At 53.1% G+C, this 26,250-nt stretch overlaps 1 protein-coding gene across 1 annotated transcript in view; it reads left to right on the top strand.

Annotated features, from left to right (window-relative positions):
• The window catches only part of LOC137458239 (E3 ubiquitin-protein ligase rnf213-alpha-like), a 70,640-nt gene that overhangs the window by 18,827 nt on the left and 25,563 nt on the right, over positions 1-26,250 (top strand). Inside the window, exons 24-34 of the mRNA XM_068169876.1 lie at positions 57-236; positions 3,932-5,402; positions 6,096-6,289; positions 6,461-6,616; positions 7,279-10,851; positions 16,552-16,685; positions 17,657-17,752; positions 19,886-20,001; positions 20,209-20,334; positions 20,889-20,950; positions 21,346-21,490. Of these exons, the coding sequence (XP_068025977.1) occupies positions 57-236; positions 3,932-5,402; positions 6,096-6,289; positions 6,461-6,616; positions 7,279-10,851; positions 16,552-16,685; positions 17,657-17,752; positions 19,886-20,001; positions 20,209-20,334; positions 20,889-20,950; positions 21,346-21,490 (6,253 nt within the window). The remainder of the gene's footprint in view (positions 1-56; positions 237-3,931; positions 5,403-6,095; positions 6,290-6,460; positions 6,617-7,278; positions 10,852-16,551; positions 16,686-17,656; positions 17,753-19,885; positions 20,002-20,208; positions 20,335-20,888; positions 20,951-21,345; positions 21,491-26,250) is intronic.

A 26,250-nucleotide genomic window follows, 5' to 3' on the forward strand; every position in this document is an offset into this window, starting at 1 on the left:
TCTAATCAACCCAGAGGGTCCATGTGCTGATGGTGGTTGTCTGCTCTCCTTTCCAGGCTGCGCTTGAGGACTGTGTCTCCTTGCAGCTGCGGGGTGGCAGTGAGGACTGCATGTCTCCAGCTGAGCACAGGCTGAGGATGTACAAATTGTCTCAGCTCACAGAGCTGCAGAACAAGCTCATGTTGATTGCTACCAAGGTCGAGGAGGGCAGAGCAGAGGCCAACCGGTTCCTGGAGGTAGAGCATGGTGCAGCACCAACATCCCCTGGGAGAACGGCGGCTGTTGGGCTTGGGATGGGATGGGATGGGATGGGATGGGATGGGATGGGATGATTTCCAGAAGGCTCATCCATGACCTGCAGCTTTGATCTTCCATGAGCAGTAGTGTTGCTCCTGGATTATGTCCACTTCCCAAGGAGTGGGATTTGCTTCCTTGGATATTATTCCTCAGCTGTGGTGCCCAGTGGCCCATCCAAGACCTTTGACCTCTATGAGGAATCATAGAATGGTTTGGGTTGGAGACAATCTTAAAGCTCATCCAGTCCAACCCCCCTGCAGTGAGCAGGGACATCTACAACCAGAGCATCCCCAATCAACCTGACCTGCCATGGTCCCAGGATGGGGCATCTCCCAGCATCCAGGACAACCTGGACCAGGGTCTCACCACCTCCCCATGAACTGTTTCCTCCTTGTGTCTGATCTCAGTGCCCCCTCTTCCCATTGTCCCTTGTCCTGTCCCTACACAACTTGGTTGAAGGTCATTCTCAGTCCTCTGCTTGGCCACTTCAAGCACTGAGAGGTCACCAGAAGGTCTCCCTGGAGCCTTCTCTTCTCCAACTGCCTCATCCTGGCCTCAGAGCAAAGGGGGTTCAATCTCTGATCATTTTTGTGTCTCTCCTCTGGACGTGCTCAAACAGGTCCATGTCTGTCTTAGAATCATGGAATGGTTTTGGTTGGAAGAGACCTTTCAGCTCATATTATCATAGTATCATAGTATCAGTCAGGGTTGGAAGGGACCACAAGGATCATCTAGTGCCAACCCCCCCTGCCATGGGCAGGGACACCCCACACTAGATCAGGCTGGCCAGAGCCTCGTCCAGCCTGGGCTTAAACACCTCCAGGGACAGGGCCCCAACCACCTCCCTGGACAACCCATTCCAGGGCTTCACCACTCTCATGGGGAAGAACTTCCTCATCACCGCCAGCCTCAATCTCCCCACCTCCAGCTTCATTCCATTCCCCCCAGTCCTATCACTGCCTGAGATCCTGAGCAGTCCCTCCCCAGCCTTCCTGCAACCCCCTTCAGATCCTGGAAGGCCACAATGAGGTCACCTGGGAGCCTTCTCTTCTCCAGACTGAACAGCCCCAACTCCTTCAGTCTGTCCTCATAGGAGAGGTGCTCCAGCCCTCTGCTCATCCTCCTGGCCCTTCTCTGGACACCTTGCAGCACCTCCAGATCCCTCTTGTAATAGGGGCTCCAGAACTGGAGTCAGTACTCCAGGTGGGGTCTCCCCAGAGCTGAGCAGAGGGGGAGAATCACCTCCCTTGCCCTGCTGGCCACACTTGTCTTGATGCAGCCCAGGATCTAATTTGCTTTCTGGGCTGCAAGTGCAGACTGAGAGCTCCTGGTGAGCTGCTTCTCCCCCAGCACCCCCAAGGCTCTCTCCTCAGGGCTGCTTTCCAGCCAGTCCCTGCCCAGCCTGGATTTGTGCCTGGGATTGCCTCGACCCAGCTGCAGGACCCTGCCCTTGGTCTTGTTGAACCCCATGAGGCTGGCTTGTGCCCACCTCTCCAGCCTGTCCAGGTCCCTCTGGATGGCTTATCTTCCCTCCAGCATGTCTGCTGCACCACACAGCTTGGTGTCATCAGCAAACTTGCTGAGGGTGCACTCACCATCAAGACCAACTGTTGGCCCCCACTGCCAGGTCACCACCAAAACATGTCCCTCAGCACCAAAAGGATGGGATTCCACCACTGCCCTGGGCAGCCCAGGCCATGCGTGGACATACTTTAGGTGAGGACATTCTCCTCATGTCCATCCTAAACCTCCTCTGGAGCATCTTGAGGTTGTTTCCTCTTTTCCCATTGTTTTGGAGAAGACTTTGATCCCCACCTCTGCCCACCCTCCTTTCAGAGTGTTGTAAAACACTAGAAGGTCTCCTCTCAGCCTCCTTTCTTCCAGGCTGAACAACCCCAGGTCCTTCAGATGCTCCTCAGAAGTTCTCCAGACCCTTCCCCAGCTTCGTTTTCCATCTCTGGACCTGCTCCAGCCTCTCAATATCCTTCTTGGAGTGAGGAGTCCAAAACTGAACCCAAGACTCAAGGTGTGGCCTCACCAGTGCCCACTACAGGGGGACAGTTCCTGCCCTAGTCCTGCTGGCCACACTATTGCTGATCCAAGCCAGGATGCTGGAGGCCACCATGGTTCATGTTCTTGTTCTGAGGACCCCAGAACTGGACACATTGCTCCAGCTGGGGCCTCATTTGAGCAGAGTCAAGTCTCATGGGCTTAAAGAATCACAGAATCAACCAGGTTGGAAGAGACCTCCAAGGTCATCAAGTCCAACCAATCACCCAACCCTAACTAATCAACAAGACCATGGCACCAAGTGCCTCATCCAGGCTTTTCCTAAACACCTCCAGGGATGCTGACCCCATCCCCTCCCTGGGCAGCCCATCCCACATTCTGTGAAGAGCTTCTTTCTAATTCCAAGCCTAAATTTCCCTCTACACAGCTTGAGGCTGTGTCCTTTTGTTCTGGTGCTGGTTGCCTGGGAGAAGAGACCAACCCCCACCTGTCTACAACCTCCCTTCAGGTAGTTGTAGACAGCAACTTCAGTCCATTCAGGTTCTTCTGGGGATCTTGTGCCTGGTCTTCTACACTCAGAGGGACTTCATTCCTCCAGTCCCAGCCACGCCTTGGCCTTCTCAACCTTATCCCTACCCTCAAAGATCTGCCAGCTCCATCCAGCTCCTTTACCTCTCAGGGCAGTGTCCCAGGAGGTTCCATCCATCTCCTAAAATCTGAGCTCCTGACTCTCCTCTTCTCTTGGCCAGTGACCCTCAAGATGGTGAGTTCCACCATGCCGTGAGCTCTGCAGCCTGGGGTGCACCAATCTTGACCTCCTTCATTAGTCCATCCATGTTGGTGAGCAACAGGTCCAGAAATGCTTCTCCTCCAGACCTTCACCTGGGTGAAGAAAGGATCCTGGACTCTCTCAAGGAGTCTTCTGCACTTCTTCCATCTTGCTGTGCTGCTTTTCCAGTAGACATTGGTGGCATTGAAGTCCTCTGGCAGGTTCAGAGCCTGTGAGCCTCAACACCAAGACAGGAGGCTTCATCCAGAGGTTCCTCTTGATCAGGCATCCTCCAGAAAGCATTAACCACAATGTTTCCTCTCTTGACCTGGCTGCTGAGGACTGGTGGCCTTCCAATCCAAACCCTTTTAGAGCGCTGTGTCCCAAGTCCTTGGGGCACTTCATGGATGTTTCCCAACCTACCACCAGCAGCTCCTGGTTCTTCTCCATGGGTCAAAACTCCAGCCCCTTGCCCTCCTCAGGTGAGGTTAAACCTCTCTTTAGGTCTGGGCAGCTTCTTGGCAAAGACCTTCTTGCCCTCTTAAAGGCAGATCCATCTTGCTATACAGCAAACAACTTCCCAAGGTTAGATCCAGCTTCTTGTCAACTTCTCAAAGGTAGATCAAATTTCTTCTCTAAGGCAGGTCCATGATTTCAGAAGCCTAGACCCTGAGTCTGTCACCAACCACACAGCTGGATAAAGCTCCATTTGCTTTGCCATCATCCCTCCCCAGCCTGTCCATGTCTCTTGTACTGAGGAGCCTGCACCTGCAGAGCTTTCTGGAGACAGTTTGACCTTGAGAAGATGCTGCAGGACATGATCCATCTCCCTCTTGTGTCTTTGGCTTGTGACAGATACTGGAAAAAGTCAAAACGATTGGGAAGTTGTACCTGGAGCTTCTCAGTGTTGGCAATGTCCTCTTCTGTGGCTGGAAGGCTGAGATCTACTGCAACCCTGAGCAGCCTGTGAAGGTCTACACTGAGTTTGGCATTGCTGAAATCCTTGTGCAGAGCACCAAACCCCTCCTGGAGGAGCTGGGCAGCCTCTCTAAAGCAATGGAGCACTGCTTGAGAGAGTGGAAGAAGTACCTGGAGACTCAGAGGGACAACTACTATCATCTCAATCTCTTCACTGCTCAACAGCTCTTCTATTTATGCAGCCAACTGGCCAGGGTCCAGAAAGGCATCGTGGAGCCTCAGGTCCTCATCATGCTCTCCTCCATCAAGCACGACATCAAAGCAGAAGATGTCAGACAAGCCCTGGAGGATGCCTTGATGACCCCTCTGGAGTCTGTGGAGACGTTGGCAGGAGAGGAGGAGTTGGTCACCTGGCATGATTACATCATCCGCTTTCCCCAGCTGATCAAGGGCTTGGCTGAGTCAGGCTACGATGAGGTGGTGGCCAAGGCAGCCTTGCAGAGCTGCTTGGGCAACTCACCCATCACACAGCAGATGCTGATGGAGTTTGCCTTCGAGCAAGGAGACAACCAGGAGCTGGTGGAAAAGCTCAGCACCTTGTACGAGGAGGCCAGAGAAGACTTCCTGCAGAAGAAGCGGAAGTTCAAGACAGAGCACAGTGGTGCTGGCCAGGTGTTCTTCAGCACCTTGGCCCAGGACGAGGTGGCTGCCTCCTTTGAGAGCCTGCCATCCATCTCTGATAAGGTCACCCTGCTCTGGGATGCCTACTGCAAAAAGTTCTCTGGCCTGGTGTCTGACAAATACATTGGGGTGGATGTTTTGGGGGAGACCTTGAAGCGGCTGGTGGCTCTGGAGAGCACCCATGTGGAGAGGAGCTTGCCTGTTGGCTTGGAAGAGGGGAAGCCTCTTCTCATCATGTGTAAGGAGGAGGAGATGTTACCCAGCATGTTGTCGGTCTACAGGCACACAGAGGCGGCTCCTCTCCCATCCTACGATGAGGTCCTGGTGTGCACTCCTGACACGGAGGAGGAGGAGGTGGAGCTGCTCCTCAGGAGAGCTCTTTCCCCAGGTTCTCAAGACCAGAAGATCTTCTGCTTGCTGGGAGCTGACAAGTTGGTCTACAAAGTCTCTGAACGACTCGAGTTCCACTTCTTCCGCCTGGTGCAATCCTCCAGCATCCCCAGCTACAGGTTCCTCATCTTCTGCAATGCCAAAGCCCACAGCTCCTATGTCAACACGGCCTTTGATGCCTACAAGGTGAACTTCCCATGCTACAACAAGCTGGAAATCCAAAGCTACCTGAAGATGCATCTCAAAGTGCCAAGTGGGACAGCCCCTGTTGCCCAAGCCTTTGAGGAACCTCATCAGCAGAACATCAAGTTTGTCTTCTCAGAGCGAGCAGGGATGGGTGAGTGTTTGGAGAGGAGTGTTCTGAGTAGGACCTCAGAGCAAGAAGGCAAGGTAGGACACCTTGGAGAGAGATGTCCGTGGTTTGGGTTGCATCCAAGTGTAGAATTACTAAATCCCAACCTGGTGGGTTGGAAGGGACCTCTGGAGATCATCCAGTCTAACCCAGCTCCAGCAGGGTCCAGGATCACATCCAGGTGGTTTTAGAATCTCTCCAGAGAAGGAGACCTCTGGGTTCATCAAAGCCCAGAAGTTTCTCCTTACAGAACCTCTTGGGTTCCAGTTTGTGCCAGTTGCCCTTTGTCCTGTCCCTGGCCACCACTGAGAAGAGTCTGTCCCCATTCATGAATGTTTAGATGTTGCTGGGCATTGAGAAGGTCCCTCTCAGGCTGCTCCTCTCCAGCCTCATCCCTACCAGCATCCCGAGAGATGCTCTAGTCCCCTCATCACCTTCAGAGACCTTCCCCAGCAGCTCCTTGTCCCTCTTGAACTGAGAAGCCCAGAACTGGTCCCAGGCCTCCAGCTGTGTCCTCACCAGGGCAGGGCAGAGGGGCAGAAGAACCTCCCTGGGCCTGACCTGCTGCCCACACTCTTCTTTATGCCCTCCAGGAGACCATTTGCCTTCTTGGCCATGAGGACACCTTGCTGGCTCATGCTTCAGGGTAGACTCATGATCATGTTTTCCCTCCCTCAGGGAAGTCTCTCTTTGTGGAGTCCACCATCAAGAAGGTCCATGCCAAGTTGGGTGGCACACTACCGCTTCACAAGACCATTAGGCTGATGGAGTCAGACATCGATTACCAGTTCCTGGTGGAGGAGCTCTTCTCCATCAGGGAATCCACCACTGAATCTCAGCCCAGCATCTTCCATATTGACGTGTCTCCAGTGGTGAGTGCTTCAAGTGGACTAGCGGTGCTGGAACAGAGGTGACCACAGAGTAGGGGCAAGAAGGAGGTGGAACCTCGAGTCCAACCCAACCAGAGCAATGAGTGTGGTTTGGTGGACCTTGAATCCATTTTCATGTGGGTGGCTTTGGGTTGCTTTCTTCCACTCTGGCAGGTATCAAAGGGTCTCTACCGGCTTCTGGTTGACCTCTGCATCCTGCGGCACATCCAGAGGCCTGATGGCATCGTCTGGAAGTGTCAACCTTCTCACCTCTACTTGATTGAGTACCTGGCAAGAGGGAGTGGTGTCAGCAGCACAAAGAAGCAGGAGGTACTTTGATGGGGTCTGCAGGAACCCTCAAGGTTGAGCATGAATCAAGCAGCTACACTCTGAGGTCTCCACCATAGCACTGGAGGGTTTAGAGTCTTCTCTCTCTAGTGGGACAATGTCTTACCTAGGTAGAAGCAAGGTGGTCAAGCATGCCTCTGTCAAGAGCTCAGGGGCCTCTACTCAAGAGTTTTGGTGGGAAAAGGAAACTTTGTCATCCCAGTTTTGCTGTAGCTTCCACCTGACATACATCTTGAAGGCAAATTTGCACCTAAGCCATGCTTTGGGGTCACTCAAGGTGGGAAATGAACCCCCAGATTCATTAGTGGTTGATCATCCATCTGTAGTTCCTCACCATACCTTGAGTATTGACTTGGATTAGGTCCTTCCATCTCCAAAATTATTTAGTGGAGCAGGAGAAGGTGTTTGAGACAATAAGATCACCCAAGTCAAGACAGGATGTTGGCCAAGACAGAGATTCCTTCTTTCAAGAATATTCTTGGAGAAATTATGATGTTTCCACCGTTTTTTTTCTCCCCAGACTGACCAAACATTTGTGACCAGGAGGAGAGGCAAAGAAGGGAGTTTGGAGATGTGGGTGAATGTGGGAGGTTGGGGAATGGTCCTGGGGGTCCTGGTGGTGACTTGTGTCCTCTTGCTTGTAGATGTCCATTGAAATGGAAGAGAAATTCCTAGATCTTTTTCCCACTGTGGAATGTGTATCACCACTGCGGGTTCTCACCACGCTGGGACGTCCCAGCTCTGTCCCTTCTGAGGAACTGAGGGAGGAATATTTTGACTGCAATAAGCTCAAGAGTGAAGCCTTCCAAAGGTCCTATCAATACCTGAGAAGATACAAAGAGAAGGGAGACCTTGACCACTTCACATTTGTCTCTGGAAGTGTCCAAGGGACAGACAAGGAATGCTTGGGGTGCTTGATGGAATTCTGTGGGAGAAGTGACCCCTCCTGGACCGAGCTCAGCAACTTCAGCCACTTCTTGAACTTCCAGCTAATGAAGTGTGAGGAATCAGTCTTCTGCAGCGAGCTGGTCCTACAAGAGCTGTGTGGCTTCAAATCCTTCGTCGTCAAGTTCATGGTTGCCATGTCCAAGGACTTTGCCATGCCTTCCCTCAACATGTCTGACGAGAGTGTGCCGAGGCAGCAGAGCAGGGTGGTAGACAATGTCCTGAGCGGGTACCAGCTGAGACGCAAGTGGGAGCAGGATTCTCATCCTTACATCGTCTTCCATGCTGGAGGTCATTCCATGGAGTTCTTAGGGTTCCACATCAACCAGAACTTTGATGCCATTGATGCTTACTCCCAGGCTGTTCTGGAGACCAATGTGGTGAGCCCAAGTTTGTACAGGAACTTGGTCCTCCAGAAGGTTCCTTTCAATAGGAAATTTGAGACTTTATCTCGAAAGGAGCAGCTGGAGACCCTCTGCAGGGTCTTTGGCGTGGAATGCCAGAATGATCCAGATCCTTCCTACCAGCTGACTTTGGACAACACCATGAAGATGTTGGCCATCTACCTCCGGTTCCAGTGTGGCATCCCTGTCATCATCATGGGTGAAACAGGCTGCGGCAAGACAAAGCTGGTGGAGTTCCTGTGCAACCTGCAAAAGGCAGGCAAGGAGGTTCAGAACATGCTAGTGGTGCGTGTTCACGGTGGCACCACCTCCAAGACCGTCCAGGAGAAGGTCAGGCAGGCCATGAAGCTGGCACATGACAACAGGACAAAGCACAATGTGGACACTGTGCTCTTCTTTGATGAAGCCAACACCTCGGAAGCCATCTTTGCCATCAAGGAAGTCCTGTGTGACCGCAGCGTCAATGGAGAGCAGATCACCACCAGCTGCTTGAAAGTGGTGGCCGCTTGCAACCCCTACAAAAGACACAGCCAGGAGACCATTGAGAAACTGGAGAAAGCTGGTTTGGGCTACAGAGTCCGGAGTGAAGACACCCCAGAGAAGCTGGGGTACATCCCTCTGAGGCAGTTGGTCTATCGGGTGCAACCCCTCCCCCCCAGCTTGGTCCCCCTGGTCTGGGACTTTGGGGAACTGAACGAGAAGACTCAAAACCTGTACATCAGGGAGATCGTGAGGTCCGCCGTGGGGAAGGAGATCCTGGCTGGAAATTTGGAGGTCTTCACCAGTGTCATTTCAACCTCCCAGAAGTTCCTGAGAGAGAGGAAGGACGAGTGCAGGGTTGCCAGCCTTCGAGACATCGACCGCTGCATGAAGATCATGCTCTGGTTCTATGGCTTGCGGGACCTGCTCTTCCAGCAGATGGATCGGAAGAGGCACAGCGAGGGGGAAAATCAACCAACCTTAGACCCTGCACAAAGGGCTTTGGTCCTCTCCGTGGGGACCTGCTATTACGTGTCTCTGGAGAGCCGGCAGCAGTACCTGGAGGAGGTGGCCAAATGCTTCCCGGTCCCTGCGGCTTGGCTACAGCAAGAGATTGAGTTGTGCCAAGAGGTCTTCCTTGATAACTTGTCTGTCCCGAAGGCCACTGCCTGCAACAGCGCTCTGCGGGAGAACGTCTTCATGATGGTTGTCTGCATGGACCTCCGGGTTCCACTCTTCCTGGTTGGGAAGCCAGGCAGCTCCAAGTCTCTCTCCAAAACCATTGCCGTCGATGCCATGGGGGGGATGTCATCAGCTAGAAGCCCCTTGTTTAAAAGATGCAAAGTGGTCCAGCTGGTCTCCTTCCAGTGCAGCCCCTATTCCAAACCTGAAGGCATCATCTCCACCTTCCGGCAATGCGCTCAGTTCCAGAAGGGCAGGAACCTGGATGAGTTTGTGTCTGTGGTCCTTCTGGATGAGATTGGTCTGGCTGAAGACTCGCCTGACATGCCCTTGAAGACTCTCCACCCTCTTCTGGAGGACGGATGTGTTGATGATGAGAAGCCAGAGGCTTACAAGAAAGTTGGCTTTGTGGGCATCTCCAACTGGGCCTTGGACCCTGCCAAAATGAACCGGGGTCTCCTGGTCTTCAGGAATGAACCCAGCAGAGAAGAGCTGGTGAAGACAGCCAAGGGCATCTGTACTGACCAACCTCACCTGCACAGAATCGAGTATTTGTTCCCCATCCTGGCCACCTTCTACTGCAACGTCCTGGACAGGCAGAAGACGGAGTTCTTTGGGCTTCGGGACTTCTACAGCTTGATCAAAATGGTTGTGTCCTACATGCGGGACATGAAACGCAGCACCCAAGAGGAGCTTCTGGTCAAGGCCATCCAGAGAAACTTTGGAGGTTCAGGAGACATCGACCCTCTGGAGATCTTCCAGGGCTGCATCAGTGACATTCGTCTCACCAACGTGGCGAGAACCAGCTGCATCCGTCTGCTGCAGGAGAACCTGGGGACACAGCAGCCAGGCTTCATGTCCAGGTACCTGCTGCTGCTGACCACCAACAACGCTGCCTTCCAGATCATCCAGATGATGAGGCTCATCGATCTCGGCAACTGTGACATCATCTTTGGTTCTGGCTTCCCACGGGATCAGGATTATTCCCAGGTGTGCCGCTCTGTCAACCGGGTGAAGATCTGCATGGAAATCGGCCGACCTGTTGTCCTCCTCAACATCCAGAACCTGTATGAGAGCCTCTACGATGCCCTCAACCAATGCTTTGTCAGCCTGGGGGACAATTACTATGTTGACCTTGGCCTTGGGACCCATCGGGTCAAGAGTCGCGTGAAGGAGGAGTTCCGGTTGATCGTCATCGAGGAGAAGAAGGTGGTCTACAGCCAGTTCCCTACCCCACTGCTGAGCAGGCTGGAGAAGCATTGCTTGGACATGAACACCATCCTCAGCTGGCAGCAGCAAGACCTGAAGAGGGACCTGGAGAGATGGGCTGGGTCGTTTGTCCATATGGAGAAGCCTGATGTGTTGGTGACTCAGTCCTGCGCTCCGGTCCCCAAGGAACACGACGTCTTCATTGGCTTCAGTGATGACACCTCGGCTGCCATCGTGCTGGAGTGCTCCCAGAACATCTGCTCTGTGGTCTATGAGTGCGGTGGAGACATGGTCCTGTCCACTGCCACCAGCAAACTGGTGGCCTGTGCCACTCCTGACTCCATCCTGCGCCTGAGGTACTCTGCTCTGGAGAACACTGAGGAGATCCAGGACCTCTACTTCTTCAAGCAGAAGCACAACAGCCTGGCCAGCCTCCTATGGGAGGCAATGAACCAGCAACACAACAAGGAGAACACTACCACCGGGACGTGCCTGCAGGTACTGGTGCTTGGCTGTGGAGCACCCAGGGGTGCTGTTTGCAAGCGTGGTGGCCCCATGGTCTTGGTTAAGGCAGGACAATGATGGGTTAATGTCCTCCCTCTACCTCACAGAATCAGTTTGGTTGGAAGAGACCTTCAAGGTCATCAAGTCCAACCATTGACCCAGCACTGCCAGCTCACCACCAGACCATGTCCCTCAGCACCACATCTACACTGCTTTGAAACCCCCCCAGGGAGAGGGACTCCGCCTTTGCCCTGGGCAGCCTGGGCTTGACAACCCTCTGGGTGTCATATCCAAACCAAACCTCTCCTGGTGTAACTTGAGATCATTGCCTCTTGCCCTGTCATTATTCTTTGGGAGAAGACTTTGACCCCCCCACCTTGGTCCAGCCTCCTTTCAGGGAGTTGTCTAAAGCAATGAGGTCTTCCCTCAGCCTCCTTTTCTCCAGGCTGAACAACCCCAGGTCCCTCACCTACTTCTCACAAGCTCTCTAGAACCTTCTCTTTGTTCTTGTTTTTCATGTTCTTAATCTTGTCCTTCTCCTTCTTCTTCTCCTCCTTCTCCTTCTCCTTCTCCTTCTCCTTCTCCTCCTTCTCCTTCTCCTTCTTCTCCTTCTCCTGCTGTTCCTCAATGTTCTTCTTGGAGTGAGTAACCCAAAACTGAACCCAGGACTCAAGGTCCTCACCAGTGCCCACTATAGGGGGGTAATTGCTGCCCTGGTTCTGCTGGCCACGCCATTGCTGATACAAGTCACAGTGCTGGTGGCCACCTTGTCCTTGTGGGCAACTTTAACCTGCCAGACATCCACTGGTAACTTAACTCAGCAGAGAGGAGGCAGTCCAGAAGGTTCTTAGAGCATAGGGAGAACAGCTTCTTGATGCAGCTGTTAAGTGAGCCTACCAGGGGTCAAGCCCTGCTTGACCTGCTGCTCTCAAGTAGAGAAGGGCTGGTGGGAGATGTGATGGTAGGAGGCTGTCTAGGGTGCAGCGCCCATGAGACAGTGGAGTTTTCACTATGCAGGGAAATAAGGAGGAGCAATAGCAGAACCCTGACCTTGGACTTCCAGAGGGCAGACTTCAGCTTATTTAAGCAGCTAATCCAGAGAGTCCCCTGGGTGGCAGCCCTCGAGAACAAAGGGGTCCAGGACAGGTGGACCTACTTCAAGCAGGAACTCCTGAAGACACAGGAACAGCTGTCCCAATGTGCCACGAGATGAGCCGAGGGGAGGCTCTGGGCCTGGATGAGCAAGCAGCTCTTGAAGGAATTAGGGAAAAAAAGAGGCTGAATCACCTTTGGAAAGGGGGGAGGCAACTCTTATGCTTAAGGATGTTGTTAGATCATGTAGGAGAAAAATTAGAGAGGCAAAAGCCCAGTTAGAACTGAAGCTGAACAATGCTGTTGAGGACAATGAAAAGAATTTTTATAACTATATTAATGGTAAAAAGAGGGCAAGAAGAACCTCCACTCTATTAGACATGGAGGGGAATGTTGTAACTGAAGATGAGGAAAAGGCTGAGGTACTAAATACCTTCTTTGCCTCCATTTTCAACAGCAAGGCAGGAGGACTCCAGGATGACTGGCCTCCTGAACTGGTAGATGGGGTCAGGGAGCAGTACAGTGCCCCTGCAATCCATGAGGAAGTAGTTAGGGACTTGCTGAGCCACTTGGATCCTTACAAGTCCATGGGACCAGATGGGATCCATCCTAGGGTGCTGAGAGAGCTGGCAGATGAGTTGCCAAGCCACTCTCCATCATTTACCACCAGTCTTGGCTCACTGGAGAGGTCCCAGATGACTGGAAGCTGCCAACGTGGTGCCCATGCACAAGAAGGGCTGGATGGAGGAGCCTGCAAACTCCAGGCCTGTCAGCCTGACCTCAGTGCCAGGCAGGCATCTGCACACCTGCAGGATGGCCAAGGGATTGGGCCCAGCCAGCATGGATTCAGGAAGGGCAGGTCCTGCCTGACCAACCTGATCTCCTTCTATGATCAGGTGACTGCTTGGTGGATGTGGGGCAGGCTATGGATGTAGTCTGCCTGGACTCCAGCAAGGCCTTTGACACCATCCCCCACAGCAAACTCCTGGCCAAGCTGTCAGCTCCAGCTTGGGCAGCAGCACTCTGAGCTGGGTTAGGAACTGGCTGGAGGCTGAGCCCAGAGGGTTGTGATGAATGGTGCCACAGCCAGCTGGCAGCCAGGCACTAGTGGTGTCCCCCAGGGATCAGTGCTGGGCCCCAGTCTGATCAATATCTTTATTGATGATCTGGATGAGGGCATTGAGTCCATCATCAGTAAGTTTGCAGATGGCACCAAGCTGGGGGCAGGAGTTGAGCTGTTAGAGGGTAGGAGAGCTCTGCAGAGAGACCTTGCCAGGCTAGACAGACGGGCAGAGGCCAAGGGCAGGAGATTGAACACATCCAAGTGCCAGGTTCTGCACATTGGCCACAACAACCCCATGCAGTGCTACAGGCTAGGGTCAGAGTGGCTGAGAGCAGCCAGGCAGAAAGGGACCTGGGGATACTGGTTGATAGTAGGCCGAACATGAGCCAGCAGTGTGCCCACGTGGCCAAGAAGGCCAAGGGCATTTTGGCTTGGATCAGGAACAGTGTGGCCAGCAGGAGCAAGGAAGTCATTCTGCCCTGTGCTCAGCCCTGGTTGGGCTGCACCTTGAGTCCTGTGTCAAGTTCTGGGCTCCTCACATTGAGAAGGACATTGAGACTCTTGAGTGTGTCCAGAGTAGGGCAACAAGGCTGGAGAGGGGTCTGGAGCACAGCCCTGTGAGGAGAGGCTGAGGGAGCTGGGGTTGCTTAGCCTGCAGAAGAGGAGGCTCGGGGCAGACCTTCTTGCTGTCCACAGCTACCTGAAGGGAGGTTGTAGCCAGGTGGGGGTTGGTCTCTTCTCCCAGGCACCCAGCACCAGAACAAGAGGACACAGTCTCCAGCTGTGCCAGGGGAAGTTTAGGCTGGAGGTGAGGAGAAAGTTCTTCACAGTCATTTGCCATTGGAATGTGCTGCCCAGGGAGGTGGTGGAGTCACTGTCCCTGGAGGTGTTCAAGAGGGGATTTGATGTGGCATTTGAAGCCATGGTTTAGTTAGTCATGAGTGTTTTCCAATCTTACTAGTTCTATGATTGTATGGTTACATGCTGGCTCATCTCCAGCTACTATTGACCACCATCTCCAGGTCTGTGATGGGTTGAATTTTCCCCCCAACGTAAAATTGCCAGACCAGCTCAGTTGGAAAGCAAATGAAGCTGTAGTTACAAGCAAAACTACAATCTAAAATATGGAATGCAAAGAATATGTACAAAATATACAATATTGAGATATATTTACAATTTATAAGCAACACAAGAACCCCCCTGGACAAAACCAGGGGGTTACCAATAGCTTCTGCCTCCCCCCCACCTCCCTCTTATGGTGGGTTAACGCCCATCCTGTAAACAGGGTGGAGGGCTTGCGAGCGCTTTTCCCTCCCTGCAGGGCGTTTTACCCCTGGGAAACTGAGTCTGTTCCACTTCCCCCTCCCTGCCCAGCTAGGGTATAAAAGGGAGGACATTGCAGCCATTAGCTCTCCTTTTTGACTCCTGCCTTTCCTGGGTGAGAGCTACTGCAGCTGCCTTCCTGCTCCTCTGCCACGTGGTCGGGCCTGATCCTTCTCCATCCTGCCACTGTGCCTCTTCAGAGAGAGAGACTGGTTTTGTATTCTTGTTCATTTTTTTCCCCTCCTGTCTCGGTCTGGAGAGGGAAAGAGACTCAAGTTCTTTTAGAACATTCCTGTGTTGTGAAATTAGAGGCACAAATGATGCCAAAGTATCAACAGCTAGACTATTTATTACATAAATAAAGTGGACATAAGAAGGAGAGAGGGAGAAAATAGAGAGGGAGAGAGAGAAGAGAGAGAGAAGAGGAAAGGAATTATATTACCACACCCCTCATCCCCCCCAAGACAGTTTGAGTCTGTGGAGGAAAGGTGCTGCAGGAGATTTTGGGTCTGTAGAGAAACGGTGCTGAGGCTTTTGCTGGAGAAGAGCTGTGGTCCTCTGGGGAGATGTTGGGTTGGAACAGGAACGGTGCTGAGGCTCCTCTGGGCAGCCTGGGTCTGTAGAGAAAGGGTGCTGAGGCTTTGGCTGGAGAAGAGCTGTGGTCCTCTGGGCAGCCTATTTTCTCCGGAGCAGCATTATCCCGACGTTCCCTTCTCAGCAGCATGCTCCGTCTCCTGTGATTTCCTTCATCTCCGTTTTTCTCCCCGTTTTTCTCCTCTGTTTCTCTTTCCAAACCGGTAGTTGCTCCAGTCTTTTATACAGTTTTTAGTCCTTAGGTATGTATTCAAATATTGTCCCTCAGGAATTCCAGGGGCAGGAAATAATCCTTAGGTAAAAATCCAGGTATCGTTTCCCCGGAAATCTTTCTGTGTATTGCTGTGAGTTTGGGCAAGATTTTGGATGGGGGGGGGGGGGGGGGAAGATCTCCATCTCCCTGTCTCCATCCAGACAAGCCCCCCCACATTCCTTACACATCAGGAAACAGGTGGTAAAAACCATTGTGTCACCCTGCCCAGGGTACTTGATGGATGGAGATTTTCTCGCCCTAAAGGTGTTATGGCTGGGTCCTTGGGTCCATTGTTGTAGTCCTGTGTTATCACGATGCAATCACAAGCTGATTTGCATCCAGGATTCGTAGACAGGATTCTTTCCACCTTCTTTCCAGTGGCTCTGCTATCAGTTTATCTTTGTTGACTCACACCAAGAGAGACAAACTTTTGGTCTCTCGCACCTCCCATCCATCCTTGTTCCTTGCCCTTGTGAACCTTACCTGTTATATATATGTATATATTGTTTAAAGAAAACTCTTTACCTCTCTACTTCCAAGCTGACTCCAAATTATTGCTTGGTGGATTTGCTCCTTCCCTTTCTTTTCTTTTTCTTCTCTGTTGGGAGGGAGGAGGGGGGAGCAGGGGAGAGATTCTCAGCTTCGCCCCCATCTGAGCTCTTAATTCCCAGTTAAGGCTCAAACCACTACACCCCTGTACATGGGATAAGAGAAGAAAGGAGAGAAGCAGAGAGTTGCTGGTTAGTACTTAGCCACAAGACAGGAACGCCTCCAAGGCCTGCAGGGCAGCAGAAGCAGCAGGCAGTCCCTGCCTGAGCGAAGGAAACAAAGCACAGAGCTCGGTGCATGCAACTCACTTTATGCTCAGCTCCAAGCCAGAGACTGTTTGGACCTCATCATTGTTTTCCCTTCACAGCCAATGGGAATTTATTTACATTCTACTACTTTCTGTTCAAGATTTGTAGAAAATTTCCTAGGCACAGCCTAAAATTGCCCCAAGGTCCTTTTCCAGCAGGCAGTTTCCAGGCACTCTGCCCAAAACCTGGAGCCCTCATGGGCTTGCAGGACCAGCGCTTGGCCTTGGTGACTCATCCCATTGACCTCACCCATCAATCCAACCTGGCCAGATAAGCAACCAACAATTAATGATGGGCTCATGTCCACCACCTTTTCCTTTGTGGTCATCTGCAGCTGGGGTAGACTCTGACCTTCCTCCAGAGGTCTGCTCAGCTCTGGCTCAAACTGAGCTCCTCAAGTCACTTTCTGGCTGCCTGGAGATGAGCCCCAAGCTTCAGTGGAGATGCCCTGCAAAATCTCACCCATTTGAGGCACCAGGACAACCAGTTTTGAGGTCTCCTTTCTACTGCAGGTCTCCACCCATGCCAGGCTGCTCAACCAAAAGGACCTAGAAGTTCTGAAGAAGACCCTCAACCTCCCAGACACCATCCACTGCCTCTTCCTCAGCCAGTTTGACACCGAGCACGCTTTCCGCCAGGATCTCAGGTGGGCTCCTGGGTGGTTTCCACTTCTCTGAGGGCTTTGGGTGGGGTAAGAGCTTCCCAGGAGAAGATTTTGAAGAGGCTGTTTCATTCAAATCTCATGCCGTTGCCGTTGGACTCTGCCCATCTGTCCAGCTTGCAGAGAGACCTCAACAGGCTGGACAGATGGGCAGAGTCCAAGGGCAGGAGGTTGAACACATCCAAGTGCCAGGTTCTGCACATTGGCCACAACAACCCCATGCAGTGCTACAGGCTAGGGTCAGAGTGGCTGGAGAGCAGCCAGGCAGAGAGGGACCTGGGGGTGCTGGTTGATGGTAGGCTGAACATGAGCCTGCAGTGTGCCCAGGCAGCCAGGAGGGCCAATGGCATCCTGGCCTGCATCAAGAACAGTGTGGCCAGCAGGAGCAGGGAGGTCATTCTGCCCCTGTACACTGCACTGGTTAGGCCACACCTCGAGTACTGTGTCCAGTTCTGGGCCCCTCAGTTTAGGAAGGAGGTTGACTTGCTGGAGCGTGTCCAGAGAAGGGCAACAAAGTTGGTGAGGGGCTTGGAACACAGCCCTGTGAGGAGAGGCTGGGGGAGCTGGGGCTGCTTAGCCTGGAGAAGAGGAGACTCAGGGGTGACCTTATTGCTGTCAACAACTACCTGAAGGGAGGTTGTAGACAGGCAGAGGTTGGTCTCTTCTCCCAGGCAGCCAGCACCAGAACAAGAGGACACAGTCTCAGGCTGCACCAGGAGAAGTTCAGGCTGGAGGTCAGGAGGAAGTTTTACACAGAGAGGATGATTGCCCATTGGAATGGGCTGCCCGGGGAGGTGGTGGAGTCGCCGTCACTGGAGGTGTTCAGGAGGAGACTTGACAGGGTGCTTGGTGCCATGGGTTAGTTGATTAGGTGGTGTTGGATGATAGGTTGGGTGCGATGATCTTGAAGGTCTCTTCCAACCTGGTTTATTCTATTCTGTTCTATTCTATTGCAGAGATATCTTCAGAGAGCCCCAGGACCAGAGGCTGCTCCTTGTGCAGTTTCACTTTGATGAGCCACAGAGCAGCAAACGGCTCCTGGCCTGTGCTAAGTAAGCAGGTGGCCTTCATCCCCTCCTCTTCCTCATCTTTTCTTCCTCCTTCCTTGTCCTTCCTTGTCCTTCATCCTTTGTCATCCTTCATCCATTGTTGTCCTCTATTCTTTGTCCTGCTTCCTCCTCCTCCATCCTCCTTCTTCCTCCACATCCCCTTCCTTCCTTCTCCTCCTCCTTCCTCTCCTGTTTCCTCCTTCCTTTTCTCTCCTCTTTCCTCCTCCTTCATCATTCTTCCTTCTTCTTCATCCTCCTGCCTCCTCATCCTTTCTCCTCCCTCACCCTTATCTCCTGCTATTTCCTGCTCCTTTCTATTCCTTCTTCTTCCTCCTTCTTCTTCCTTCTTTTTCCTCATCCTTCTTTCTTGTTCTTCCTCCTTCTCTTCTACTCCTCCTTTATCCTTTTTGCCTCTTGTCTCCTCCTTCTTTCTCCCACCTCTTCTGTTCTTCCACCACCATCCTCCTCCTTCTTCCCTCCTTGCTCCTCCTTCATCCTTCTCTTTATTGTTCTTTCCTCCTCCATCCTCCCCACTCCTCCATCTTCCTTCTCCTTCTTCTTCATCCTTCTTCCTCCATCCTCCTTCCTCTTCCTTCCCCTTCTCCTTCATCCTCCTTTTTCCTTCTTTGTCTTCCTCCTCCCTCTTCTCCATCCTCCTCCTTTCCTTTTTCCTCTTGCCCTCTTCCTCCTTTCAGGTTCTTATCAGAGACTTCTGCTGCCCTTCAGTCTTTCTTTTCCCCATGAGACTCAATCTGGATTCCATTGCCTCCTTTGCCTCTGTGGCTGCAGCAGGTGGTAACAACAGTGACCAGAGGAAAGTCTTCTTGGGATGAAGACTTGGGAACCACCAGGAAAGCAGGCTGAGATGACTGCAGCCATGGGTAGGGAGGGAGAGGAACCCTTGGAACATGGACCCTGATGGTGTCCACCTTGAAGTTGTTGGTCAACAGTAGCGAGAAATGAACCAGTGTGTGACCATGTGGCCAAGAAGGCCACCTGCACCCTGGCTCATATCAGCAATGGTGTGGCCAGCAGGACAAGGGCAGAGATTGCCTCCCTGTAGTGGGCACTGGTGAGGCCACACCTTGAGTCCTGGGGTCTGTTTTGGGTTCCTCACTGCAAGAAGGACGTTTAGGGACAGGAGCAGGTCCAGAGAAGGCCAACAAAGCTGGTGAAGGTTCTGTAGAATAAGGAAAAACAGCTAGAGAAGTTCTGAGGAGTGGCTGAGGGCCCTGGGGTTGTTCAGTCTTGGAGAAAAGGAGGATGAGGGAAGACATTTTTTACCCTCTACAATTCCCTGAAAGGAGTCTGGAGCCAGGTGGGGGTCATAGACCAAGTGATGGGACAAGAGGAAATGACCTCAAGTTGGTTGAGGGGAGGTTTAGGTTGGACATGAAGAGAAATGTCCTCACCCAAAGAGTTGTCCAGGCCTGGCCCAAGCTGCCCAGGTCAGTGGTGGACTCCCTGGAGTAGTTTCTAAGCCACAGAAATGTGGTGCTGAGGGCCATAGTTAGTAGTCACCTGTGGTGGTTTAGGCTGGGTGCTGGCCCGGATGCCACTGCATAGACCACACCTGGGAGGTCCCAAGGGGTGGGCCCAGGCCAGGGGGTGGTCACAGGAGACCAGGTATTCCATTTCCCATAATGCCCTGCTCCCCTATAAAATGTCCATGCGGGGTCTTCATTTCCTCTTTCGTCCCCATCTGCAGCCTAGGTAAAATGGCCTGAGCCGCCTCTCTTGGGCCTGCCCAGGCCCAAGGCTGGGTTGGGGGGGGGAGGAAAGAGCCCTGGCGGGGTTTGGGTGTACCCCCAGGTGGGGATGGGATGTTCTTGGGCATGTTCTGGGATCTCTGTCTTTGTCACGGTGCTTGTGGCTCTCTGGAAAGCTTTCATTGGTGTTTGTTTTAAAATTGTTTTTCTATTTAAACTTTCCATCACTTTTGCAATCCCTTTGTCTGAGTCACTGTTTCTGCCCTGTGGTGGGGAGGGGGTTTGCCCCAACCCATTACATCACCTGGCAGTACTGGGTTAGCCATTTGCCTCAATGACCTCAAAGGTCTTCTCCAACCTAAACTAATCCATAATTCTATGACTGAATCTGGGAGGAACTAACTTTGATCTTCTGTGGTGCCTTCAGGTACTGCATCACAGATGAGCGAAGGAGGTCAACCAATGCCCATCTCCTGCACGTGGTGCTGATCACCAAAGTCCCACGAGTCCTGGGTGGCTGCAGCTACCTGGCTTTTGACAGTGGTAAGATCACTCTTGATCCTTTGGGTCAGGAAAAGGGTGGGAGGAGAAGACAAACACCTACAATCGCCTACAGGGAAGGCACGTGAAGTGGTAGATCTTCCATCTCGTGCTGGTGGATCTCTTCCATCGTCAATCTGAGTGGCCAAGCTCAGTGGCTGATGTCCCAAAAGACAACAGATGTTCTGATCCATCCTCTTGCCTCTCCAGGTGAGTGGAAGTCCATCCACTTGGATGTCCTCATGCCTCCAGAGAACTTTAAGGCCAACCTTGGCCAGCTCTCCAAAATGACCATTGCTGAAATCTTTGCCAGCAGCTCTCAGCAGCTCCCAACAGGTAAGAAGCTTCCCACCACAAAGCCACACCCCACCACCCCCACTGTCCCTTCCAGAAAGTCACTGTCCCACCCCCTAACCTCCCACCCATTGAGAATTATGCTCCTGGATACAGCAGGTCCCAAGCTGTAGGTCCCAGGAACACTTGTTGCTTCTGAGGTCTTCATAGCTGAAGACCTCCACACCAAGCCCCCCATTCTTCAACTAGATGATAAAGTTGAACCAGAAATGGTTTGATCCCCTAAGTGATCCTGCTTTGGCAGGGGGTTGGACCTGATGATATCTCAAGATCCCTTCCAACCTCTAATGTACTGTGATCCATCACTGCAGGCCAGCCCTGGGTGTCTCCTTGCCTCCATCTTGTCCCTTAGAGTTCTCCAACCAGCTGCTCCTGAGGCTCTCATGTCATCAAGAAGCTGTTGGGTTGGTTTCCACTACAGCCCTATTTGACTTCTCCCTTGTTGATGGGCAAGGTGCTCCAAACATCTCCTGTGGGTGGATGTGTCTCTTGCTAGGGTTTTGGAGGCTGAACTGTGTGGTTGGTTGTGGTTTCAGGTTCTCCAGATGATGCCTCCATGGGGAGTCTCACCGAGTCAGGACTTCACCCCCAGGAAAATGTAGGACTTTTTATTCTTGTTTTCTCCTCATTTTAGTGGGGTTGCTCCTCATCAAGAGGAGGATCTTGGGCGTCAAGAGGACTTTTGGGACCAACTTTTGGAGGTCCTTGCTGGGGTTGGTACCTTGTCCCAGGTCTTCCTGGGTCACATTGAGAGATTGAAGTAGGGTGGTGATTTTTTAACCCAAATGTGAGCAGTTTGCACCAAGACAATTCCCAGACCCTGTCCTTGCTCCAGGGTCTGACTTAAGTAAGGCCAAGGGATGGTGAGATGGTACAGACCTTGGTGACCACCATGCTAAGCTCTGGAGGAGATGATGTCCCTGGACAAGCATCCCCAGGCAAATGAGAGCAAAGTAGCATGGAGCAACCAAGTGACCTCCAGGTGCTTTCCAGCCACACTTCCTCAACATGGATGCAGTGATCAAAGGGAGCATCCAGAAGGCTGTGATCCAGCTGGAGGACAAGAAGGACAACAGCCAGCGCCCAACAGAGAGGATCCAGATCCTTCACAACTTGCTCTGCTGCCCAGGGAACGCTGGTAGGTTGTTATGGATTTATGAAATGAATATGACAATATGACTGTTAATAAAAATATTAATAACCTTTCATTCCTATGAAAAATTGCCCAGGATGTATTCAGCAGGCTCCCTGCAGGGCTGGGACATTGACAGTGGGAATGTACAAAATTTAGGCAAATACAGCAATTTTAGCAATGTTAAGCAAACCAGAAGGAGTAACAAGGAAAGAGAGAATGCCCAAGGAGCAATATGGCTCTCGACCACAGGGCAGGAGACTCAGTCAGAGCCATTAAGCCAAAGAGGCAATTAATTACTCAGAGTTGATTCCACACAGGCAGGCAGTGCTGCTGCTGGGTATTGGCCATCCAGGGTTTTGGGGGTGCTCTCGTGCTCCAAGCATGGCTGGGTGCCGGCAGGACTGCCACGCGGCCTCGAGGCTGCTCTGGCTTCAGCAGGACGGTGGTGCCACACGGCTGTTACTGCCACAGGCTCCTGCATCTGCCTGGGGAAACTGGCTCAGTCACAAGGGGAAGAGAGGCTTGGCTCCAGCTCCTAATGCTTGAGGCTTCTCTAGATGCAGTGAGTAGGTTCCTGGCTCCCATCCCAGACTCTGGACCAGACAGCTCGAGGCAAGGCAGTTTCAGGCAAGGCAGGTCCAAGCAAGCAAGGCAACGGCAAGGCAACGGCAAGGGCAAGGCAAAGGCAAGGCAAAGGCAAGGCAAAAGCAAGGCAAGGACAAGGCAAAGAAAAGGCAAGGACATGGCAAAGGAAGGCAAAGGCAAGGCAAAGGCAAGGCAAAGGCAAGGCAAGGACAAGGCAAAGGCAAGGCAAAGACAAGGCAACGGCAAGGCAAAGGCAAGGCAAAGACAAGGCAACGGCAAGGCAAAGGCAAGGCAAAGACAAGGCAACGGCAAGGCAGAGCAAGGCAAAGGCAAGGCAAGGGCAAGGCAAAGGAAGGGCAAGGCAAGGGCATAGCAAGGCAAGGGCAAGGGCAAGGCAAAGCAAGGCAAGGGCAAGGGCAAGGCAGCGGCAAGGCAAAGCAAGTCAAAGGCAAGCCAAGGGCAAGGCAAGGGCAAGGTGTAATGGGTTGGGGCAAACCCCCTCGCCACCACAGGGCAGAAACAGTGACTCAGACAAATGGTTTGCAAAAGTGATGGAAAGTTTAAATAGAAAACCAATTTAAAAACAAACACCAATGTAAGCTTTACAGAGAACCACAAGCACCGTGACAAAGAGAGAGATCCCAGAACATGCCCAAGAACATCCCATCCTCACCTAGGGGTACACCCAAACCCCCCCAGGGCTCTTTCCTCCCCCCCCCAACCCAGCTTTGGGCCTGGGCAGGCCCAAGAGAGGCGGCTCATGCCATTTTACCTAGGCTGCAGCTGGGGACGAAAGAGGAAATGAAGACCCCGCATGGACATTTTAGAGGGGAGCAGGGCATTATGGGATTGCAATATGTGCCTGTGACCACCCCCCTGGCCTGGGCCCACCCCTTGGGACCTCCCAGGTGTGGTCTATGCAGTGGCATCTGGGCCAGCACCCAGCCTGAACCACCACACAAGGCAAAGGCAAGGCAAGGGCAAGGCAAAGGCAAGGCAAAGGCAGGGCAAGGGCAAGGCAAAGCAAGGCAAGGGCAAGGCAGAGCAAGGCAAAGGCAAGCCAAGGGCAAGGCAGAGCAAGGCAAAGGCAAGCCAAGGGCAAGGCAAAGGCAAGGCAAGGGCAAAGCAAAGGCAAGGGCAAGGCAAGGGCAAGGCAAAGGCAAGGCAAGGGTAAAGCAAAGACAAGGCAAGGGTAAAGCAAAGGCAAGGGCAAGGCAAGGGCAAGGCAAAGGCAAGGCAAAGGCAAGGCAAGGGCAAGGAAGAGGCAAGGCAAGGGCAAGGCAACGACAAGGCAAAGGCAAGGGCAAGGCAAAGGCAAGGCAAGGGCAAGGGAAAGGCATGGCAAAGGCAAGGCAAGGGCAAGGAAGAGGCAAGGCAAGGGCAAGGCAACGACAAGGCAAAGGCAAGGGCAAGGCAAAGGCAAGGCAAGGGCAAGGGAAAGGCATGGAAAAGGCAAGGCAAGGGCAAAGCAAGGGCAAGGCAAAGCAAGGCAAAGACAAGGCAAGGGCAAAGCAAAGGCAAGGGCAAGGCAAGGGCAAGGCAAGGACAAGGCAAAGGCAATTCAAGGGCAAGGGCAAGGCAAAGGCAAGGCAAGGGCAAGGCAAAGGCAAGGCAAAGGCAAGGCAAAGACAAGGCAAGGGCAAAGCAAAGGCAAGGGCAAGGCAAGGGCAAGGCAAGGACAAGGCAAAGGCAATTCAAGGGCAAGGGCAAGGCAAAGGCAAGGCAAGGGCAAGGCAAAGCAAGGCTAGGGCAAGGCAAGGGCAAGGCAAAGGCGAGGCAAAGGCAAGGCAAGGGCAAGGCAGAGCAAGGCAACGGCAAGGCAACAGCAAGGCAAGGGCAAGGCAAAGGGCAAGGGCAAGGCAAAGGGCAAGGGCAAGGCAAGGGCAAGGCAAAGGGAAGGCAAGGGCAAAGCAAAGGCAAGGGCAAGGGAAGGGCAAGGCAAAGGCAAGGCAAGGGCAAGGCAAAGGGCAAGGGCAAGGCAAGGGCAAGGCAAAGGGAAGGCAAGGGCAAAGCAAAGGCAAGGGCAAGGGAAGGGCAAGGCAAAGGCAAGGCAAGGGCACAGCAAAGGCAAGGGCAAGGCAAGGGCAAGGGCAAGGCAAGGCAAGGGCAAGGCAAAGGCAAGGCAAGGGCAAGGCAAAGGCAAGGCAAGGGCAAGGCAAAGGCAAGGCAAGGGCGAAGCAAGGGCAAGGCAAAGACAAGGCAAGGGCAAAGCAAAGGCAAGGGCAAGGCAAGGGCAAGGCAAGGGCAAGGCAAAGACAAGGCAAGGGCAAGGCAAGGGCAAGGCAAGGGCAAGGCAAAGGCAAGGCAAGGGCAAGGCAAAGGCAAGGCAAGGGCAAGGCAAAGGCAAGGCAAGGGCGAAGCAAGGGCAAGGCAAAGACAAGGCAAGGGCAAAGCAAAGGCAAGGGCAAGGGAAGGGCAAGGCAAGGGCAAGGCAAAGGCAAGGCAAGGGCAAGGCAAAGGCAAGGCAAGGGCAAGGCAAAGGCAAGGCAATGGCAAGGCAATGGCAAAGGCAAAGCAAGGCAAAGGCAAGGCAAGGGCAAGGCAAGGGCAAGGCAATGGCAAGGCAAAGGCAAGGCAAGGCAAGGGCAAGGCAAAGCAAGGCAAAGGCAGGGCAAGGGCAAGGGCAAGGCACCGGCAAGGCAAGGGCAAGGCAGAGCAAGGCAAGGGCAAGGCAAAGACTAGGCAAAGGCAAGGCAAGGGCAAGGCAAGGGCAAGGCAAAGCAAGGCAAGGGCAAAGCAAAGGCAAGGGCAAGGCAAGGCAAAGGCAAGGCAAGGGCAAGGCAAAGGCAATTCAAGGGCAAGGGCAAGGCAAAGGCAAGGCAAGGGCAAGGCAAGGGCAAGGCAAAGGCAAGGCAAGGCAAGGGCAAGGCAAAGCAAGGCAAAGGCAGGGCAAGGGCAAGGGCAAGGCAACGGCAAGGCAAGGGCAAGGCAGAGCAAGGCAAGGGCAAGGCAAAGACTAGGCAAAGGCAAGGCAAGGGCAAGGCAAGGGCAAGGCAAAGACAAGGCAAGGGCAAGGCAAGGGCAAGGCAAAGACAAGGCAAGGGCAAAGCAAAGGCAAGGGCAAGGCAAGGCAAAGGCAAGGCAAGGGCAAGGCAAGGGCAAGGCAAAGGTAAGGCAAGGGCAAGGCAACGTCAAGGCAAAGGCAAGGCAAGGGCAAGGCAAAGGCAATTCAAGGGCAAGGGCAAGGCAAAGGCAAGGCAAGGGCAAGGCAAGGGCAAGGCAAAGGCAAGGCAACAGCAAGGCAAGGGCAAGGAAGAGCAAGGCAAGGACAAGGCAGAGCAAGGCAAGGGCAAGGCAAGGGCAAGGCAAGGCAAAGGCAAGGCAAAGGCAAGGCAATGGCAAGGCAATGGCAAGGCAATGGCAAGGCAAAGGCAACGCAAGGGCAAGGCAATGGCAAGGCAATGGCAAGGCAAGGGCAAGGCAAAGGCAAGGCAAGGGCAAAGCAAAGGCAAGGCAAGGGCAAAGCAAAGGCAAGGCAAAGGCAAGGCAAGGCAAGGGCAAGGCAAAGCAAGGCAAAGGCAGGGCAAGGGCAAGGGCAAGGCAACGGCAAGGCAAGGGCAAGGCAGAGCAAGGCAAGGGCAAGGCAAAGACTAGGCAAAGGCAAGGCAAGGGCAAGGCAAGGCAAAGGCAAGGCAATGGCAAGGCAATGGCAAGGCAATGGCAAGGCAAGGGCAAGGCAAAGGCAACGCAAGGGCAAGGCAATGGCAAGGCAATGGCAAGGCAAGGGCAAGGCAAAGGCAAGGCAAAGGCAAGGGGACTAAAAATCAGCCTGTATGTAAATCTTGCCTGAGATTCGATTGAGCCAACAGGGCAACTGAAACCAGCACACAATTACCTAATGAGTCAGTCATCTAATGACTGTTCCAGGCTGTGGCCTCAAAAGGCAGAACCATAGGCCTGGTCCTGGAGAGGCAGTGGCCAGCACACTGCCCTTACCCCGGAAGGAAACTTGTTTACCCAGACATGTTGGGGCCTTTCTTTTGTCCCTTTCCCCATGCTACCCTGACTTCTGCAGGAGGGAGGGGGGAGAGGGGGACCATGTCTAGACACATCAAAGTCTGTCTGGATTTGTGCTGGACCTGTGTGACCCTGCTGTGACACAGGTGTGAGGGGAAAGTGACTCCTTCTTGCTCATTGTATGGTTGGAGGAAGACCAACAAGAGATTAAGAGCTGGCTC

Source organism: Melanerpes formicivorus, unplaced genomic scaffold, assembly GCF_026170545.1.
Source record: "Melanerpes formicivorus ecotype bairdi unplaced genomic scaffold, bMelFor1.0.p_v2 SCAF_234, whole genome shotgun sequence".
NCBI classification, from domain to species: Eukaryota; Metazoa; Chordata; class Aves; order Piciformes; family Picidae; genus Melanerpes; species Melanerpes formicivorus.